Source organism: Loxodonta africana, chromosome 16, assembly GCF_030014295.1.
Source record: "Loxodonta africana isolate mLoxAfr1 chromosome 16, mLoxAfr1.hap2, whole genome shotgun sequence".
In the NCBI taxonomy this organism is placed as follows: domain Eukaryota; kingdom Metazoa; phylum Chordata; class Mammalia; order Proboscidea; family Elephantidae; genus Loxodonta; species Loxodonta africana.
Window position 1 is genome coordinate 15,302,405 of NC_087357.1, and position 21,094 is coordinate 15,323,498.

At 41.2% G+C, this 21,094-nt stretch overlaps 1 protein-coding gene across 3 annotated transcripts in view; it reads right to left on the reverse strand.

Annotated features, from left to right (window-relative positions):
- Nucleotides 1–788: 788 nt before the first annotated feature.
- The window catches only part of SEC23IP (SEC23 interacting protein), a 47,578-nt gene continuing 27,272 nt past the window's right edge, over nucleotides 789–21,094 (reverse strand). Inside the window, exons 14-20 of one of the 3 annotated variants that reach the window (XR_002784213.2) lie at nucleotides 20,809–20,964; nucleotides 20,332–20,434; nucleotides 14,837–15,022; nucleotides 13,976–14,138; nucleotides 13,154–13,255; nucleotides 4,671–5,376; nucleotides 789–3,888 (exon numbers count right to left, since the gene is read on the reverse strand). Coding sequence is in view for 2 of the 3 variants with exons in the window: in XM_010601216.3 (XP_010599518.1) it covers nucleotides 13,174–13,255; nucleotides 13,976–14,138; nucleotides 14,837–15,022; nucleotides 20,332–20,434; nucleotides 20,809–20,964 (690 nt within the window). In the remaining variant the exon portion in view is untranslated. Of the gene's footprint in view, nucleotides 3,889–3,920; nucleotides 5,377–13,153; nucleotides 13,256–13,975; nucleotides 14,139–14,836; nucleotides 15,023–20,331; nucleotides 20,435–20,808; nucleotides 20,965–21,094 lie in introns of those variants that run through there. The other 2 variants (XM_010601219.3, XM_010601216.3) reach the window with 2 other exon arrangements.

Genomic DNA, 21,094 nt, shown 5'->3' on the forward strand with positions numbered 1-21,094 from the left:
TCCTTTCAAAGATGTCCCTTGAAAACGTTTTTGCTTGTGCAAAAAAAAAATGAGCTGTGTGACTGCCTCAGTGTTTCAACAAAAAAGACAGGAAGTCAATTTCCAAGAATTTGAAAAGTTATCTTTCTATAATACACGTTTCCCTTTATTTTCTTATTGTGATAGGATACCCATAATACAAAATTTACCGTTTTAATGAGTACAATTCTGGGACATTTGGTACATTCACAATGGTATGTAACCATCACCACTAATTACAGAATTTTTCATCACCCCGAAAAGAGACCTGTACCCACTATGGAGTCATTCTCTATTCCCCTCAGTCCCTGGCAACCAGTAATCTGCTGTCTCTATGGATTTGTCTATTCTGGATATTTCATATAAAGGAATCATACCATATGTGACCTTGTGTAAAATGGCAAGAATACCTACCTTCCGTAACAATTACATCAAAGAGCTAGAGACTTGCACCATGCCTGAAACACAGCAGACACCCAAAACCCCCAAATTCCCCTCCTTAGCTCTATTCCAGGCAGGAGCATTCAGAGGGCTACAGCTGCCCTGTTCACCCATTTCTCTAGGACCCGGGAGTGCTCTTCAAAACAGCCTTGCTTCAGAGGTTTGAGGTTTGAGGCATAGGTTTAAGGCACAGAAAATTGATACATCCCAGCCAGCAGAACGTTCTTTGCCTTGTTCCAAACCCTGTTCCTTTCAACGTGAGTGAATGCTACCAGGTGGCCACAGAAAGAAAAAACACCACTAGAAATGTTTTCTTCAAAAAAATTTTAATGAAAATCATACTCAAAACATCCATATAGCTCCTTTTGCATTTCATGCATAACCACTTCTTTCAGTTGCCTGCCTGTGTGGTGCTCTTTCCCGCCTCTCGTCCTTCCCCACGCTTTTCCCCCTTCTCATGGGGCTACACACACTCCTGGTCACTTCCTCAGGGAGACCCTCCCTGACACCACCACTGGCGCTGGGACAAGACCAGAATGATACCATTCTCCACCCTTCTGAGTATGTGTGAAAATTTCCATGGCAAGTCTTTTAAAAGTCATTCTTTAATACGAGAAATAAAAGAAAAAATGGCAGGTCATCCCCAAGTCCATCAGTTCCACGGCCCCCAAGCCTGACCTGCAGCTCGCTCGCTCGCTCGCTTACTCGCCAATGGGCAGATTCGTCCACTGTCTCCTGAATGTGTTCTTGGCAATCGCTGGTCTATCACACACATTGTCATACAATCTAACACACGTTGTGATCGTTTAATGTTTACTGTGTATACTGCCCAAACTCATCCCACCTGATCTGAGATCATAAGTCAAAGCAAATGACTAGTAAACTAGTATTAACATCATGCAGTCATTTTGAGTGTTCCGTGTGCTGACACGTTTAAGAAGATCTGCAACACAGTTGCTGTTTTAAAGCAGGAAAATAAAATATCAGGGAAGGCAGAGCTGAAGAATGAAGAAATGTTCTCTCGATCCCTACCCCGTGATGAGCTTACAGTAGAGCATCAGGGCCTTCAGGAGACAGCCACAGGTACTTTCTCAAGCCCGGTGACTTGCACAAAACCAATAAAACCAAACCTGTTGCCGTTGAGTTGATTCCAACTCATACCAACCCTATGGGACAGAGCAGAACTGCCCCATAGAGTTTCCAAGGAGTGCCTGGTGGATTCAAACTGCCGGCCTTTTGGTTAGCAGCCTCAGCACTTAACCACTAAGCCACCAGGGTTTCCAACTTGCACAAAGACAGGCAAATAGCAGAAGCACCCCTCACCCCTATCTCCAGTTGGTTCCTCAGCTCCAATGACCTGCACAATCCCCAGGCTTCCACACCCCACACCCAGGCGAAAATCTAGGCCCAGCAATCTTCAGTCTTCTACACGCAGACCTCAGCCTCCCTCTCTGGTAACTCTCAACTGCGAGAAACCTGGCCACAGTGACCCCGCAGTAAACGCCTGGGTGTACCCAGAGTCTGAGTGCTCACGACCAGAGAGCAATAACAGTAATGAGCTAACACCCTGAGTGCCTACTATGTGCCCCAGTACTTCACTCAGCCTTTCATTTAATCCTCACAACAACCCTATGATGTTTAGGAATTTCATGATTGAGGAAACTTGACCAAAACCCAGGACAAACTAATACAAAAAAACACTTTGCTCAGAGGTTAAGAGCGGGCAGAGGGACTTGCTATGGACTCCCAGGTAAGAGGCAAAGGTTGCCACAGATAGAGGCACATGGGCACCAGAGCTCTTTCTTATGATATCAAGTTTCTGGTAAACTCAATCTGTAGGTGAAACACCAGAACTAGACTGCTAACTGGTGGAGAATATAATGAAAAGAACAAGAAAGTATGTCAGCAGACAGCTCATCTGCCTTGCAGGGAGACGGCAAGAGCAGGAAAACAATGTCAGCACCTCGGCTCTTACAGGAACTGTATCCTATCAACCCGCCTTAGAGGACTCAGCCCTGAGGAACAGTTGCGTGGTAAACCAGGTGCCATTTTATTGAGCTCCAACAAGAACTATAGCCTGGAGAAAAAACAAACACAGGGGGCAATACCTCCCTGGGAAACCAAGTTCCTACCAGAAAGCTGCTTGGTAAACCCAGGCACAGCACTGTGGCAGACAGACGCCTCAAGTCTCAAACATCTAAAACAATGGTAATATAAGCACCAAGGCCAAGTCACCTCGATTTTCTGGGACAGTCCTGATCTCCAGCCCTCAAGTTACAGTAAGACCTTATGAGTTACTATTCCAAATATATGATCACCCCTGCCAGAACAGTGGTAGCTACCTGCTAACTTCTTCATTTTCAAGGCTCTATACAGATCACACAGCCCTGGTGGTGCAGTGGTTAAGAGCTCAGCTGTCAACCAAAAGGTTGGCAGTTTGAATCCACCAGCCATTCCTTGGAAATCCTACGGGGCAGTTCTACTCTGTCCTGTAGGGTAGCTATGAGTCAGAATCAACCTGATAACAAAGGGTTTTTTGTTTTGTTTTGTTTAATACAGATCACACCTTTTCAATAACATATTTCCTCAAATACCAACATTATCTGTGTAGTTTCCTTTCATGAGAATCATACTTAGGTTTTGAGAAAACACCCTTCTTATCTGGACTAACACTTCACTCCCATAGATGAATTCAAGACACACAGGTCCCTCAGGCTTGAAAAGTCCTTTCTTCCTGCTGGAGTCCTGGTGGCGCAGTGGTTAAGCTTTCCGCTGCTAACCAAAATGTCAGCAGTTCGAATCTACCAACCGCTCCTTGGGAACCCTAGCGGGCAGTTCTACTCTGTTGCCTCGTCAGGAGAAAGTGAGGGTGTTGATCCAGGTTAGAGGCCGGGGGCAGGAGGTTCCTGGAGGGGGTGAGTCGCTCCCGGTGAGAGAGGGGGGCCAAGTTTACTCAGTGATTATACGCGTATCAATTTCACATACTGGAATTTGGTGAAAGGTTTCACTTCAAAAAAGGGTTCTTTTTAAAAATTTGCAAACTATTGATTTGGATGGCACTCCAAGATCTCTTCCAAGTATAAAAATACAGTTTTCATTTTTCAAATTCATTCATCCAACAAATATTTGGAAAGTGCCTTAGTCTGGGCCAGACTGTTACAAGACTGTGTGGTACGCATGGTAGTTACAATGGTTAACAACATGCTGACAAATACAGTCTGCCTGCAGGGGGCCTGATGTTTATTTTTTAAAGAAACAGAATCGTGATATAAATGTCCACAGGCAGAGTCACCAGAAAAGTCTATTTTATGTCTCTGCAAGTATTGTAATAACATCACAAGATTCCTGAAACTCAGCCGGTACACGTTTCTTCTATGGAAACTGGTTCAAGTGTTCCTTCTCCTCTGCCCACCACTCAGAAGAACTAGGCTGAATAATACAAACAAAACCAGTTATGAGTAGAAAAATCAAACTGGATTTTATTAAAATATACATAAATAAACCTCATTTTTCTTTATTTCTTCAGTACTGGGAAGGCAATTGAAAATTTTGAGAGAAGCAGCAGGACTCATGGAGTGAAATGAAGGCCACGCAAGGGTCCAGGCAGTTGGCAATGGCATTTAGTGTTGTGTCCTCAGCTGTAGGATGAGGTGGTTGGAATATATGTTGTCTGGGGTCAGTTGCAGCCCTAAAATTCTACTGTTCTAATTCCACTACTATGAGCAAGTGCTAGAGTTACATGTTAACGCTATACTGGGTACTCACAATGAAAAGGGAATGGACACTGGCCTCATAGGAATACTTTAAGGAAGACAAGAGAAATACAGAGGTTTGCTGCTTAAAAAACGCATCAATGCTACTGCTTTATTTACGCTAATTAGAATATATACACGAAAAATGTGTATCATATGTTGCTTTCAAAAAATTCCATGTCCCATGAGAACTATGTAAACAATGTAAAATGGTTCTACTACATAACAAAAGAAGAAAATCAGCATTCCCGTTTAGGATTAGGAAAATATTTTGAGAATTCGGATTTATAGTAAAACAAAATGAAATATCATTACAGAACAGTCTTTTCATGAAGGAGCTTTATATCTAGAAGCAATACATTTCATACTTTCACTTTGGTATAAGTAAAATTAATACAAAGCAAAAAAAAAAAAAACCCAAAGTTATCCACTTTGGTTCTCACATTAGTCTGAACTTACACAATGCGGCGGCTGCATAGCTACTTGGAGGATGCTCTCCCAGTGGAGAGAGACGCGCTGCAGAGCCCTTCCTGGGATTGCTGTGGGGTAAGAGAGCACTTCACGTCCTTCCACAACTATGCTCTCAGCGACAGCCTAAAAGACGTTATGAAAACCTCTGACGCAGCGTGGGATGTAAGAGATCTTGGTTACTTCTTCTTAACAAAGACAAATGATCCTCATGAAAACAGCTCAGCACTACAATTCACATTTAAGGTAGGACACCAGTTGTTTGTTTTTAAAAAATCATTATTACTATAGTCTCTACTGGAATAAAAAGAGCAGATTGCATTAATTAAAAAAATGCATGTTGAATGGCCCACTGACAAGTGTTCAATAGAAATAACCGTCTGCATGCTACACACATTTCTTCATTAATCCACATGACTTTGACAACTGTACAACTAAAACGATCTGAGAAATTTTTAATTGCATCATGTTTATAATTACATTTTCTCATCTACACTGTTCAAATGTGGTACTGATGTTTTTCGCTGTCTTTGTTCTGTGTTATTTTCTTCCAAATGAAGCCCTACGCCTGAGAATCTATACTGAGAAGCTGTCAATGAAGCACTTTTCCATCATCCATCACAGAAGCAAACTGGGCACGTCCTCTGGGGATTTTCTCAGCAATGTAATTTATACTGGGGCTTTCTGTGAAGACAAACTTTAAAAAAGAAAAAGAAAAAAAGAACCCTCAGTGAACTTCACAAGCTTACAGTAACAGTATAACAGTGCACTGCTGTTCCTTTCTGAAAAGAACATATAGGCACAGGCTCAACTCTACTGAGCAAACACTGTCAACTGCCCCCAGCGTAAGCTGACACACCCTGTGAGCACAAGCCCCCAGACAAGCACTCAGGGGACCAGAGTGCACCAAGGGGCTCTCAGTGACATTAACTAGCCTGATAATCTTCATCATAAAGAGCTTGGAAAGTAAAAGACAAAAACTTAAAGTTAATTATCTGTCAGGCTAATGCTAGGCTTTTTAAAGAACAGCTCTAAAAGGACTAAAAGGACATACAAAAGGACTACTCGGCAAAATACATACTGACCTATGCTTGAATGAACGATGTAGAGAGTAGGACTGTTGGTATTTTAAATTAACTATTTTATACTACTAGAAACTTAAGTTTGTGCCTAAATTTTATAGACTCAAAACTGACAGGGTCAGGTATAAGGAGATACAAAATAATTACAGAGAATAAACTATGCGTGAATGAAAGGGGCTTATACTGAGTTTTTCAAATTATGTGAAATCAAAACCTTATGATTACCGTTGTTTGGGCTTTGTTTGTATCACTTCATTTGGGGAGGGCGGGGGTCAGAGGAATGTTACAAAATCATCTCAAAATTCATTTGGAGTAATAATTAAAACTACAGTATACTGAGAACTTGTATTGCCAGACATTAAAACCTATAAAGCCGCAATTATTTTAATAACCATACTTCACTGAATCTAAGACACCGTCAATTTTAAGATGCACCAGTGCTCTAAGTACCATGACCAGAAAAGATGCTCAGGATAAGAAGTTTAAAAGGAGGCAGAGACCCTCACAAAAAGCAGACACTGAAGGGCTACACCCTCCCTGCGGGGCAGAAGGTAACCCTCCATGCAAAAGGGACAGCAAAGAAGACACATGCTGCTTTCTTGACAATGGAAAGAGGAAAAAATAATCCCTGAAAATCTGAACTGGTAGCCTCCATAAATATGGTGGTCTAAATTCATACTACCAGTGTAGTCCAAGAAAATCCCAAGCAGAGAAGTCAACTTAAGCTGATCTGGGTTGGCAGCACCCCCCCCGTGACTGGAAGAAGAAAATACAAAGAAAGCACTCACATTCCATCCAGGTAACAGCAAACTATAAGCAGTCAACAATTTTATGATGCATCCCACATTTAAAGATGCCAAAATGTGAAAAATATGACTTGAAACCAATGAAATATCATATACAGCTATGTAAGTCAAGAGAAGAAATGAGAAAGCCTGGAAAGCAAACACACGGCATTATCGACGACCACCAAAAAAAACCCATTGCCACCGAGTCAATTTCGACTCATAGCGACCCTACCGGACAGAGTAGAGCTGCTCCACAAGGTTTCTAAGGCTACAGTCTTTAAGGAAGCAGACGGCCACATCTTCCTCCCACAGAGAGGCTGGGGGATTTAAACCGCCAATCTTTCCGTTAGCAGCTGAGCACTTAGCCACTGCACCATCAGGACTCCTTATATCAATGACCAAAAACAAAAATAAAAAAACCCAAACCCCTCGCCACTGAGTCAACTTCAACTCATAGCGACCCTATAGGACAGAGGAGAACTGCCCCATAGGGTTTCCAAGGAGTGGCCAGTAGATTCGAACTGTTGATCTTTTGGTTAGCAGCTGTAGCACTTAACCACTATGCCACCAGGGCTCCATATCAATGACAAAGGGTAGACAATTCAATATATGGCCCAGGAAAAAAGGATAACTATTTAAGAAAAAAAAAATCCATTCTTTATACAATAATCTTATCTCTAAAGTCAATTGGGAAAATAAAATGTAAGGACCAATGAAAATTGAAAAGTATCTAAATAAGAATCTTAAAAAACTGATTACTATTTTTTAAATGTCCCCCCACCTCAAAAAATCCTAAGCATAAGCAAAAATAAAAGGCAAATGTCAAACTAGAGAAAAATATCTCCAATGACATAAGGTTAATACCCTTAAATATCATAGCTATAAATCAAGAAGAAAACAAAAATACCCTACAGTTCTAAAAAGTGCACAAAGGTCAGGAGCAGACAACTGACAAAAGAAATATAAATGGTCAATTAAATACACCAAAAATACTCAACTTCACTAGCAATGGAAATGCAGATAAATGCACTGATATAGCTCATTTCTGGCTACCAAATTGCCAAAATTTGTTAAATAATACCCAGTGTTGGCAAGGATGCAGAAAAGCAGACACTCACATATATTGATGAGCATTTCTGGAATGTGTTTTATCAATCAGTGTGGATCAAAAGTCTTTCAGAATATGCGATATTCTTGGATCCACCGATGCTACTTCTAAAAATTTATCCCAAGCAAATAATCAGAGCTGTGTGAAATGTACCACTACATGTCAGAATTCTCTCTAATAGTGAAAAACTGGAAAATCACCTAAAAACTCAACAATGGGGGATAAATTATTTTAACAAATCATAATAGAACCATAAAACGGCTAACAACACAACTACTAAATAGCATACATCACTGAAGTGTTGTTTACACTAGTAAAACACGAGAATAACTGAAACGCCCATCAGCAGGGCACCAGTTAGACAAACACATGGCGTCGCAGTCAGTGGAATACTACACGATGGTTAAAAAGGAGGCAGTTCTCATGTTCTGACAGATATCCTTCTCTGTGCCTGAAATTACCTTCTTCCCCGAGAATCCACTTGGCTCACTTGCTCAAATGTCACTTTATCAGTGAGGGCAATACACCATACACACGATGGCCATCTCACACACAAGAGCAACGTGCCCCCGTCCCAGGTGCACCCCCTCTGCCTTACCCTGCTGCTCTCTTTCTCCTCTGTGCATTTATTACCACCTGGCAGAACTGGTCAACTGTTTATGTGCTTTCAGTCTTCCCCCAGGGGAAGTAAGATCCTGGAGGGTAGAGACTTCATTTGGTCCACTGCTGAGGACTTCAGTGCCCAGAATACTACTTGGCACTAGGTAGAGCATTCAAGAAATGATGGAAAGACGGATTGACAGATGGACAGACAGATGGGTGAGAAGATGGATAGGTGGATGGTTGGATGGATGGGTGCGTGGGTGCATGGGAAGGTGGATGCATGCATATAGAGCAATCTCCAAGATACAAAAGGACAGTGCATCTATTGTGTTATCCTTTTAAAAAGGAAAAACTGACACGTGTATGCATACATTAGACATGTCTGGAAGGATACACAAGACTTGGAAGGCTGTCTGCATCTGAGCACAGAAACTGGGGGAAGAAGACAGGTGGGACATCCTTCACTTCCGTCACTTTTAAAAGCTGAACCAAGTGTCTGTATAACCCATACTGAACAACAAATAAAAACCGTAAATATACACATGCGCACACACCACACACGTTACAGGCTGATAGGGGAAAATTACACAATGTACTCAAGTAGAAAAGAATTGGGCTACAAAACAACAAATAATATGAAACACAGAGAGACTCAGATAAAAGTTTGGAAAGCTATAGCCACCGTAACGTTTCTGAGCGGTAAAATTATAGGTGATTACTGCTGCTGCTTATTCTTTTCTGTATTTTCTAAGGTTTCTATATGAGGCCTTGCCTTTTTTTTTTTTAAAACTGCTTTTTAAGTACACAGAGAGAGAAGTGCCTAAGGGGCGCAAATGGTGAAGCCAAAAGGTGGGGGTGGGGGTGAACCCAGCCGGAGGCGCCTCGGAAGACAGGCCTCGCAATCTGTTTCTGAAAGGTCACGGCCTATGGAGCAGTCCTGCTCTGTGCACACAGGGTCACCATGAGTTGGAATCAACTCCACAGCAACTAACATCAACAACAGATTGTGAGGTCACTAGTCAAGAACGGAGAGAGCATCTAGTTAGCAAGGACTCTACTGACCCCAGGAAAGGACACCCACACTGGGTCCTGTCACACGGTTACACCGCGTGGCCTCGGCCATCTGACCCCGTGAAAGGACACCCACACTGGGTCCTGTCACACGGTTACACCGCGTGGCCTCGGCCATCTGACCCCGTGAAAGGACACCCACACTGGGTCCTGTCACACGGTTACACCGCGTGGCCTCGGCCATCTGACCCCGTGAAAGGACACCCACACTGGGTCCTGTCACACAGTTACATCGCGTGGCCTCGGCCATCTCCACAGCAGAAGCTCGTTCTCTGACCCAAACCTCCTTTCCTTACTCTACCGGCACATCCAGCTCCTCAACTCTCCATCCTCAGCCCACCACTGAGCGTCTCACTTTCCCCACCACCTCTCTTAACTCTTGTCTTTCTCTTCCTGTCTTGCTTGCCCAGCAAAACCCTAACCCTGGTTCAACCCAAACGTCTGCTTGCTCCCAACCTCACCCAAGCAGTGGAACGTGGCCAGAAAAAACCCATGCCTTGTGCTAACTGTACTCACTCCAAATTTATGAGCAAAACTATGAAATGGGGCATTCAAGTCTGCAATACAATCCCACTGCACTTTGCTAGAAATTCCCTCTTCCCACACTCTGAACTGAGTGTCATTCTGCTTCTCTCTCCATGAACCCTCCACCGGTGACCTTGCTTTCAACTAATGACTGTTCTACACACTTCAGAGAGGAAGTCAAAGTAACCAGAGAGCCCCCTCAGCCCCCCACCAATTTCCCCCACCTTCCCGTGTCTGCCTTCTCACACCACCTTCCTCCCAGTACTATGAAAGATGAATTCCTGCTCCTTTTCTAAGGCTAAACTCTCCACCTTGCCTGGTCACATCCCCCATTGCCTTTTCAAGTATTTCTTTTACAATTATCCCCTTTCTCTTTGCGTTATCAATTTTCTCCCTCAATACTGGTTCATTCTCACTGTCAAATAAACACACCTTAACATCATAAACTGTTCCCCTCTAGTTACTGTCTTATTTGTCACCCTTCACAGTGAAGCCCTTTTCTCTCCGATTCCTTACCTCTCCCTCTCCTCAGCCCACTTTTACCCTACCACGACATTCAAACAGCCTTGGTCAAAGTCAGCAGTGATGGCCTACATCTTCCTGAAGCCACCAGCCAAAGCTTGGTCCTCCTCTTACCTGACCTCTCGGTCACATGTGACGTGGCTGACTACTCCTTCCTTTTGAAGCAACCTTCTCTCGGCCTCTGTGAGACCACAAGTCCCTGGATTCTTTCAGTTCACTGGCTTCCCCTTCTCCACATGCCCTCCTCTCTTCTCCACCTGTATCATCTTTTCTAGATGATCCACCCACTTTGTGGCTTCAAATACCAAGTACATGCTGATGAATCTAAAGTCGCTGTTTCTCGCTCTGAGCTTTCTCCTGAGGTTCAGACCAACATCAACAGCTGACTTCACAAAACAGATCCGATTCCCCAACTCATCTGCTCCCTCCACAAACCTTTCCAGGAAAAGGCACCACCATCCAGCCTGTCGATGAGTCATCCTTAATGCTTCTCAGTAAGTCCTCAACAAAACAGATCTGAATTCAACCATCTCTCACCACCCCTGCTACTACAGCCCTAGTCAAAGTCACCCCTAGTCTATTCTCCCTGCTTCCATCCTTGCCCCTCTAATAATCTACCTCCACCCTGTACCCAGAGCAATCTCTCTAAAGGGTAAATCAAACGATGTCACTGTTCTTCTTAAAAGCCTCCAATGTCACATGCAGAATAAAACACAAATGTTGTACCAGATCCTTCACAGACAGGCCCACCTACCTCTCTAACTCATCCTCCCCCATCCCCCATTCTCGCCTTCATTTACTCCCCTCCAGCTATACTGGTCTGCTGTCTGTCCCTAAAACATGGCATATCTGTTCCCCTCTCAAGATCTTTGCTTGCAGCCACTCTTGTTTCCACTTGGAACGTTCTTCTCCCAAACCCTCATATGTCCATCACGTTCTTGTCATTCAAATTTCAACTCAAACGTCATCAACTCAACGAGGCCTTCCCCACAGGCAACCCAAGGCACTCGCTACCATAGTGCTTATGTCTTATGAGTACAGGTTTACCACCTACCCCCTCCCAGCAGAATGTAAATTCGCTGAAGGTGAGAATGGAATCTTGTTTACCACTTATCCCCAACATGAACACTGGTGCCCGGCACATAGCAGGTATACTGAATAAATATTTGTCGACCAACTAAATGGCTATTTCGTAATTAACAATCTAGACTGTGATAGTTTTTGACATTATACTTAATTTATTTTAATATTATAGTATCAGAAATGGGTGAGAACTGATAAAATGGTATTGAGAGTTTGGTAACAAAATGACTTTTTAGACCTCTTACCTACTCCATTGACTAAGACTCCCTAATAAAAAAATATATATATACAGCATAAAAAACACTGAAAATCATCTAAATGTCCATGAGCAGAAACTGACTAAATAACATGGGACACAGCCATAAAATGGATTGTGACATAGCCATTAAAGAGAATGAAAAAGACCTACACATGCTAACACGGACAGCTGTGCAGGCCGTGTCACCAACTGAAAACATCAAGTTACAGAAAAATACATTCAACGAGAGCCCGTTTGTTTCAGAATACATACATACGTGCTCGGATATACACGGAGGAATTTCTAGGGAAATTCCATCGCAAGTGGCTATCTCTCCAAAAAGGGCATGGAGGTTGAAGGGACCTTCATATATTTATCATTAGAAAACCAAAAAGTGCTAGGAATTACTTTTGATTTCAGCAATTCAGAGATCAGCATTCTGTATTTCACTCTTTTGAAGGCTTTAAAATTTCTTTGTTAAAAAGCACGTTACCTAAATTTTAAAGTGATGCATAACCTAGAGAGGAAAAACCAGTAGCAGGCATTTTTGGAGGTCAGTTACGGATACAGAGTGTGGCAGACATGGCAGGTTGGCTCACCCATCAGAGATTTAACCTCCTTCTCTCTACCTTTCCTCCACAAAGACTGGGAATGCTTAATACATCACTTTTCCAATCTGTCCTGTAGCTTAGAGGGAGGGAGACGTAGGACTTGTGACACAGGCCTAGTCAATAAGGCGGAGCAAATTTTTGAATATGTTTTTGCTTTTCTGATGAAAAGGGATAGCTGCCCCTCTTATCATGCCTGATGAAGATATGATGTCTGGAACTCCGGGAGCCATCTTGTTACTACAAGGCAGCAAGAGCCAACATGTAGGTGAAAAGATGTGAGCACTCTGGGTATCTGGTGCATCACTCAACAGGTGAACTCTTCCTGTTATGTAAGAAAATTAAACCCCTTCGTTTAAGGTACGGTGCATTAGTTCTGTTACCTAAAGCCAAAGGAACTCCTCAGTAATATTCCTGGGATTCTATTTTAAAGAGACATTAAAAATGAAAGAACTCAAATTCTACACAGAATTAGAAAGAAGAACGTAATAAATCAGAAATGTATATGGCAATCCAATTCTCGTCCTTAATGTCTCTATAAAAAAAAAAACCCAAAGCCAGTGCCGTCTTGTCGATTCCAACTCATAGCAACCCTATAGGACAGAGTAGAACTGCCCCATAGAGTTTCCAAGGAGCGCCTGGCAGATCTGAACTGCTGACCCTTTGGTTAGCAGCCGTAGCACTTAACCACTATGCCAGCAGGGTTTCCAAATGTCTCTATACTGAATAAATAAATAAATAAATAAATATACTAAGAGGAAGAGAAAATTACAGTCAACATCAACTCCAAAAAAAAAGACTTCAGAACATAAACAGTCAGAATTTACTCAACAAAAGTAAACTCACACAGTGAAACTGAGGTCCACTCAATGCTGGGGCTGTTCTGGACTAATGTTCATTGTTCGATAAATTTCTTTAAGTAATAACAGGGCAGTGTCTTCAGATTCCCTATCAAAAAGAAAAGCACATTTCCTTGAGATAATGAGCAGAAATTAATCTCTATGCACAAAGGTGGAAAATGCAGCTTTTGTGCTATTCAACTCTACCTAAGAAGGGCAGATAAAAACAGTGTAACCTCAAAGCTGTCCCTAAAACCTGGACAGATACAGATCAGCTCCAAAGCACTCGTGCTGCAATTCTCCTTAGTGACGGGGAAACGGATGAGAGGATGGCTTTTCAAAGTCCCTACCAGTCACATTCTGTGAAAGGCCACAATGTGCTGCAAGAACCAAAGGCGTTTGGTCAAAAACAGATGACATACTGCCATCTTGTGGATAATAAAAGGGAAAATTACTAATTTTGAGCCTATACCTGTGTATACGTACACCTGCTGCCGTCAGGTCAATTCTGACTCACGATGCCCCTAACAGGACAGAAGAGAATTGCCCCACAGGGTTTCCAAGGAACAGCTGGTGGATTCAAACTGCCAATCTTTTGGTTAACCACTACACCACCAGGGCTCTTTGAATATATAGGAACTCAAATTAACATTTTATAATAAACGATAAATCAGTAAAAGAAAGCTATATTTGGCAGCACCTAAAGGCCCTATCAATGTTATCCAAATGACAATTTCTAATAAAAAATCTTAAAGAATAAAAAAGTAGCTTTATATAAAGAAACTAAAATTTGACAAATTTCATTCAAACCGAAGTTGAAAATACTTACCAATAGCATAAGTGACTTTGAAGAGCAAAAAGATACTCATTAAAACTCTCTATTGGCTTTTCCTGAAGAACGTAGTCAATTCGGCGGCCTCCATTTAACATTCCAACCTTTCCTAAGTAGTCCTCATCCTTGGAAAAATCTGGACTTTCAACAATCTTTTCTGCTAGAATTTAAACCATTTCAACATCAAAGTCAATCACTTAGTCATGATCCTCTGACTTTAGCTGACTTTCTGGGCTCAATGAGAATACTGCTTGACACACGTAGCAACCTGGGGAGCTACCAGGCTCATGCCTCCTTCCTTCAAAGAGCCAGGGGAAGAGGGGCTCATTACCACAGAGAGAGGAGAAAGAGCCAACGAGCTGACAGAAGTTGGGAAGAAAAGGGGTGAGAGAGCATTGCAGAAAAAAAGGAAATAGAATCAGAATTTGAAAAAGTCAAAAACACCATGGCAAAATGACCTGACATTGCACATAAAGTCTGTAACGACAGTTAAACAACAGCATCAGGGAGATCATTGCTCAGAGTTCTCTGAAACGCCTGAATACAGACCTAGTTCTCCACTTTGATATCCTACTCCGGTCTTGAATTTCAGCAAAATAAAATAAAATAAAATAAAAAACTTGCAGAGCAAAAAACTCAGTAACTATTAGGTAAAATTAGCCTAGTAAAAAAGGATGACAAGCATCTTGAAAGAACACATTTGACAGTACAGTCTATCTAAGAGACTTTCCTTTACAGGAAGAGCCTTCGCGTTTTAACAAAAATGACTAAAACAGGGAAAGCATCATTAAGTAACTTATAAGTGTTACGTTCATAAATATAATTGTTTTGGAAAAAGGCTTCAAATGTCAAACTTACCTTCAACTACTTGCTTTTCTTCTTCTTCTTTAATCTGATTGGCTACCTTCTCCAATTCTTCTTGCAACTGAGTTGAAGAGGTATGAGCACGGGCAAACTCATTTAACGTCTGCCAAGCACTTTTCAGAGAGCTAATAAAACCCTGCTTCAAATCAGATCCCATACGAGAGAGGCTTTCTTTCAACTCTAAAGAGATTAAGGTGACACACCAAATTAATCGATCACTAGCCAAAACTCTGCACACAAAAACTTAAAACAATAGTTAACACTCTTCTCAGACAGGAACATTAAGACTTTACTTAAATTTCAAATATATGGAGTTTCTCACCCAAGACCCCTCAACATGTTAAAATTGTGTTTTGCATGTCTTACTATATCATTTAAAAAAAACTATAAATTTCTTCTCTCAAAAAAAAAGGATTCAAATACCATAAAAATGTAAGCACATTCATGTGCTTTTTCTATTGTATGTATGTTAAAAAATGGGTCTACAAGATTTTAAAAATCACCGTTTTTCTAATCTTTAATAGTGAGAGAAATGGTTATAAGAATTTAAGATTCTGATATAACCACAATTTAAACTTCTAACTTAGAAATGAAGGAGCCCCTCCCCCTTGGCTTTTTCTACTTTTATCCAATAAATCACATTTGAATTCAAGGTCTTTAAGCTATCAAATTTCTCATTTTATCTTCACAAGAGTTAAACATTTAAAAAAAAAAAAAAAACCATGATGGTAGCAAAAAAAATAAATAATACTTTTAAAAAAGAGGGCATGAGACAGAGCTGGTCAATATAGTGCCTTACATATGTGTACCATAAAGACCCCTGACAACAAAGACTCAAGAAACTTGGTAAAACAGACGCAGAAAGTGACTTCGGATTCCAGAGCATCAAACAGAGTTGAAGACACAGACTGAGCACCCCCTGGTGGAAGAGGCAGAGCAAGGCCAACAGGAAAACAGAGAGATGCAGATGAACTGTGGCCCACCTGCCAGCACAGGGCAGTATGATCATTTTGGGACAGCATCAAATAGCAACTCAGAGTGAGGAACCCAAGAAAGACAGCACAGCTGGTGGCAGAGATTCTGTGCAGACACCCCTGGAAAGAAATGACAAGTTGGGCAGGATGCTGCCAGGGTCAGAGCACCCTTTGAGGGGAGGCACAGGAGCAGCATAGCTTTGAAACCAGGGAAACACAAGGAAGTGCCCCTAGAACAAGCAAAACAGACTGAGTCATCAGAGCCTTAGAGAAGAAGAGCGTGTAGACAGGAGTGCACAACTGCAATGAGAACACTCCCTGCACCCATGCCCCAGTGACCGGCCAGACAAACACATCATCTCATCGGCAACACTAGTCACATCCTAACAGACACCATCCACACCTCTGCCAAATGACGAGCTGGAGATCCTAGTGCCCACACCCAACACTGCCCAGCTGTACCATCACACATCCCACACCCAAACAATTCCTACAGGCCATCCGCACTTGCACTGAAACCCCTTGATACCCTACCACCTACTGAGATGCCAAATCGTGCATGGGCAACAGGCATACCCTATCCAACTGGGTAGCACTCCCTCACACCACATATGGAGATGTCCTGCCCTGACCTCCAGAGAATGCACTATCTGTTGGCACAAACGTGGAAGGGCCCCACAGTCCCACAAGCGTTGTGGAGGGACCCTGACCACCCAACACTTGTCACCCAATATCAGGGAAAGAACCTGCTCTCCCAACTCCACTCAATCCAATCAAGGAAGACGTACAAGCCTAACCACAGAGTACTCGCACATGGGTGAGACACACAATACCCACCAGTTGAGAGAAAATCACGCCCGACCAAAAGACACCACCAAAATCACACACAATTAAAATAATACAAAGGAAGAAAGATACTCCAAAGAGAAGAAACAAAGCTCCAAATACATCAAATTTAAAAGATCAGAACAAAACGAACATACAATCAATAAAGAAATAAATAAATAAATCCACACCTTAATGCCTCAGAGACAGCTGACAACAACAGATCATATGAGAAAACAAGAGAGGATGGCTCAAACAAGTGGGCAAAACAAAGGGGCAGAAAACCTTCCTGAGGAAGAAACGGTAATGGAACTACTAATTAGGAATTCAAAAGACTTCTCTATGCAGGCTCCTCTAAGAGATTAGGGAAAAAAAAAAATTTTTTTTTTTTTTAAGAGATCAAGGAGAACACAGACAAAATTCAGGAAAACAATACAAGGACAAAATGACAAAATAATAGACAATCAGAAACCATACAAAAACAACTGCGTATCCAGAAGATCAACAACAAAATTTCAGAAATAGACAACACAATGGAAGGGCACAGAAGTAGAACTGAAGCAATGAACAAAGAACCAGTGAAACAGAGGACAAATCTCTTGACACTAATCTGTTTGAGGAATAATCGAAAAAAAGAATGAAGAAAAACGAAGAAAGCCTAAGAGCTATGTAGGACAACTATCAAGAGGAAGAATTTACACATAACTGGGATTCCAGAAAAGGAGAGAAAAAAAAAAGCACAGAGAATTTTTTAAGATTTACTGCCAGAAAACTTCCCTAATATCATGAAAGATGATAAGCTTTCCATTCAAGAAGCTCAATGAACCCCATATACGACAGACCCCAAAATAAGATCACTAAAACATATCATAATCAAACTTTACAAAACCAGAGGCGAAGAAAGAATTCTGACAGCAGCTCATGAAAAACAAAATATCACCTACAAAGGGGCACCAGTGAACTAGGCACTGATTTCTCAGCAGAAACCACGCAGGCAAGAAAGCAACAGGGTAACATATGTAAAACCCTGAAAGAAAAGAACTCCCAACCAAGAATCATGTAGCCAGCAAAACTATCTTCCAAATACTAGGTCATTCCCAAATAAACAGAAATTAAGGGAATTTGTAAAAACCAGACCAAATTTACAAAAATATTAAACAGAGTCCTCCAGACAGGGAACCAACATCATCAGACAACAACCTGAGATCAAGATGCACGACAACATCACCCAAATACCAACCCAAAGAATTCTCAAATGTAAAATAAAGCTTCAAAACTGAAAACAGGGAACCAGAGATATCCATGCGTAAACAACAACAACTTCAAAACAAAAAGGGGGAATAAATGGTGTAGTTACAGAATTTCCATACAGAGAGGAAGTCAAGACAATACCAAGATATAACAGACTGTTTTAAACTTTGGAAAAGAAAGGAAAATTTCAGAGTAACCACAAAGAAAATCCATAAATCTACTTACCAAGGTAAAGAAGAAAATCACCTATGTTCACCGCAGCATTAGTCATAATAGCAAAAAGATGGAAACAACCTAAGTGCACATCGACAAATGAATGGATGAGCAAATCGTGGCACACACACACAGCAGAATGCTATGCTACAAAAAAGAACAATGAGGAGTCCTGGAAACGTAACACTGATGAATCTGGAGGACATCAAGCTGAGTGAATTAAGAGAATCAAAAAAGGACAAATACCGTATGGTCACACTTTTATAAAAAGTCAAGAATAGGTTTACACACAGAAAACAACATTCTATGACGGTTACCAGGGATGAGAGGGCAAGGGAGAGGGAATCACTTTCTAGATAGGAGACAGTTGTTATTTTTGGTGAGGGAAAGGCAATATCCAATATGGGGGAAGTCTGCGCAACATGTCCGAGGTAAAGGAAGACACTAAGAACGTAAGAATAAGGGACAATTTTGGTAAATGCTATACAGTTTTACAACAATAATAACCACCAAAAATACATATGTGTTGTTACATAGGTAGAGATGTATGCATATATGTGTATAGGATGGTACATGGGTGTGAAAGTACAAGTGTATCTGTAGACATATGTGTATGCATGTTTAAGTGTGCTGCATATATATTCACATGGATAATAAACCACGTAGGAGGCACAGATATGGATACTTCCTAGACATAACCAAACACCTCATGGGGTTGGATTTCTGGATCTGAAGGCTTGGGACCATAGTCTTATGGCACAACTTGGGCAACTGACATAGTTCATGGAGATAATGTTCTTCGTCCTAGTTTAGTGAGTAGTGTCTGGGGTCTTAAAAGCTTGCCATCTTGCAATGATGGGTCTCTACCCACATGGAACGGAAGAGAATGAAGGAAACCAAAGACTCAAAGAAAAAACTAGTCCACAGGGTTAGGAGCCCACATGAACCATGGCCTCATCCAACCTGAGCCCAAAACTAGATGCGCCTGGTAACCACTACTGACTGTTCTGACAATGGTCACAATGGAAAGTCCCATAGAGAAAGGGAGAAAAATGTAGAACAAAACTCAAATTCCTAAAAATAGGGCAGATTTACTGGACTGTTCGAGGCTAGAGGAACCCCAGAGACTGCCGCCCTAAATTATCCTTTGAACTTGGAATTGAAGCCATTCCCAGTGGTCACCTTTCATCCAAATAATAGACTGGCTTATAAAATAACATCATCCGTGAATACTGTGCTCCCTTAAATAATCAACAATACAAGACCAAATGGTCAACATTTATCCTTAAACAAAGATGAGAAGCTAAGGAGGGACAGGGACACCTGATTAATGGAAGCAGGACAAAAAGAATGGAAATAATGAGAATGCTGACACAAGGTGAAAAATGTAACCAATGTCACAGAACAAGGTATACAAAAATTGTTAAATGGGAACCTAATTTGCCACGTAAATTTTCACCTAAAACTCAATAAACCAAAAACCCGTTGCCATCGAGTCAATTCCAGCTCATAGTGACCCTACAAGACAGACCATAGCTGCCCCATACAGTTTCCAAGGAGCGGCTGGTGGGTTCGAATTGCCGACCTTTTTTTTTGTTGTTGTTAACAGCCAAGCTCTTACCCACTGCATCACCTGGACTCCTAAAATTTGATAAAATATTTTAAAAAGGGAGGAGGGGAGGATTACTTTTCCTTCTCTTCTCCTCCCCACTCCCATCCCTTGTACCCAACAACCTTTTAAACCTGTGGATACATAATACAGACTGTTACTGGCATAGAAGAAATCTAAATCCCGCTTGGAATAATTAACAATACATTACATTTAGTGAATTTTTTCATAGAAAATGTTTGTCTCGTTAGCAAGGAATTAAAGGCTCACTTAGACAGTACCAAATCTATCTCCTGATGGCCTGGTTATTAGTTCAAATGCTTCTCCTCCTCCCAATTCCAAATCTTGTATCACAACCTAATCAAGCACCTTATTACCACCTTTCCCTCATCCCCAATTATCTTTACAACTAGAATGCAAATTCACCAAGGAGAAGAAACTCATTCACAACTTTCCTCTACAGCTTTTCCAAATACTTAGTTTAAAAAGTGCCACAAATAGTAAGCACTTAAATAACAGTAATTCTTTCAGAAAGGACTTAGTGTTAAAATTTTCATAATTCATTTTAGACTATGAAATGACAAGAAGGAAACAAGTTTTTATTGTATTGCTTTTACCTAAATGAAGTCTTTTTCTGCCTTTGTGATGTGGAATGAGAACTGCTTTTAAGTCCAAATCTGGGATAATCATGGGTTCTAATCTATATGCCACTGGATCAAGCTGTAAAAGGAAGAATTGAAAATTTATGAAAAGCTGTTTTGAGTTATACACCTTACTTGGGTGAGAAAATGGATAACTGACAAACCAGAGACTTCTCACACCTTATTCAAATACTAGTGATTGTAAGTAGACTTTCAAGTTTGTAAGTCAAATTACTTTCACAAGCAAAGCAATAGAATTCTTTCCTTGCAAAAACGCTTTTATAGAAAAGTTTATTGGGAAGTGTCTCACTGAAGCCTTAAGGCAAAGATCTAAGTCATACAAAATCAAGATCAGTATTAATTTCTAAGAAATAAGATTCTGAGAATCTATTAGAATAAAAAGAACAGGTTCTTTGCCTTCTTCAAAATAGAAAATAAATTCAGTTCACTCACTGGATGATAAATATTGAAGAATCCTTTGCAGGTAGGAAGCCTGTAGTTCTCATCTATCCTATCCACTCCTCGAATAGTGAGAAACATACCAATTGGCGATCCCAAGGCAAAGAAAATCTCTGGGGCAAAGTCTAATGAGTTGTAAACAACAGAAACCTAGAAAAAAACAAATAACAATAAAAGATGATCATTCCAACATCGCCTAATACAAAATTCAAAAGCTTCAAAAGTTCCTGGAACTGCGCGCATATTAAAAGCACACAAATACAGACAATGCACCGCATAC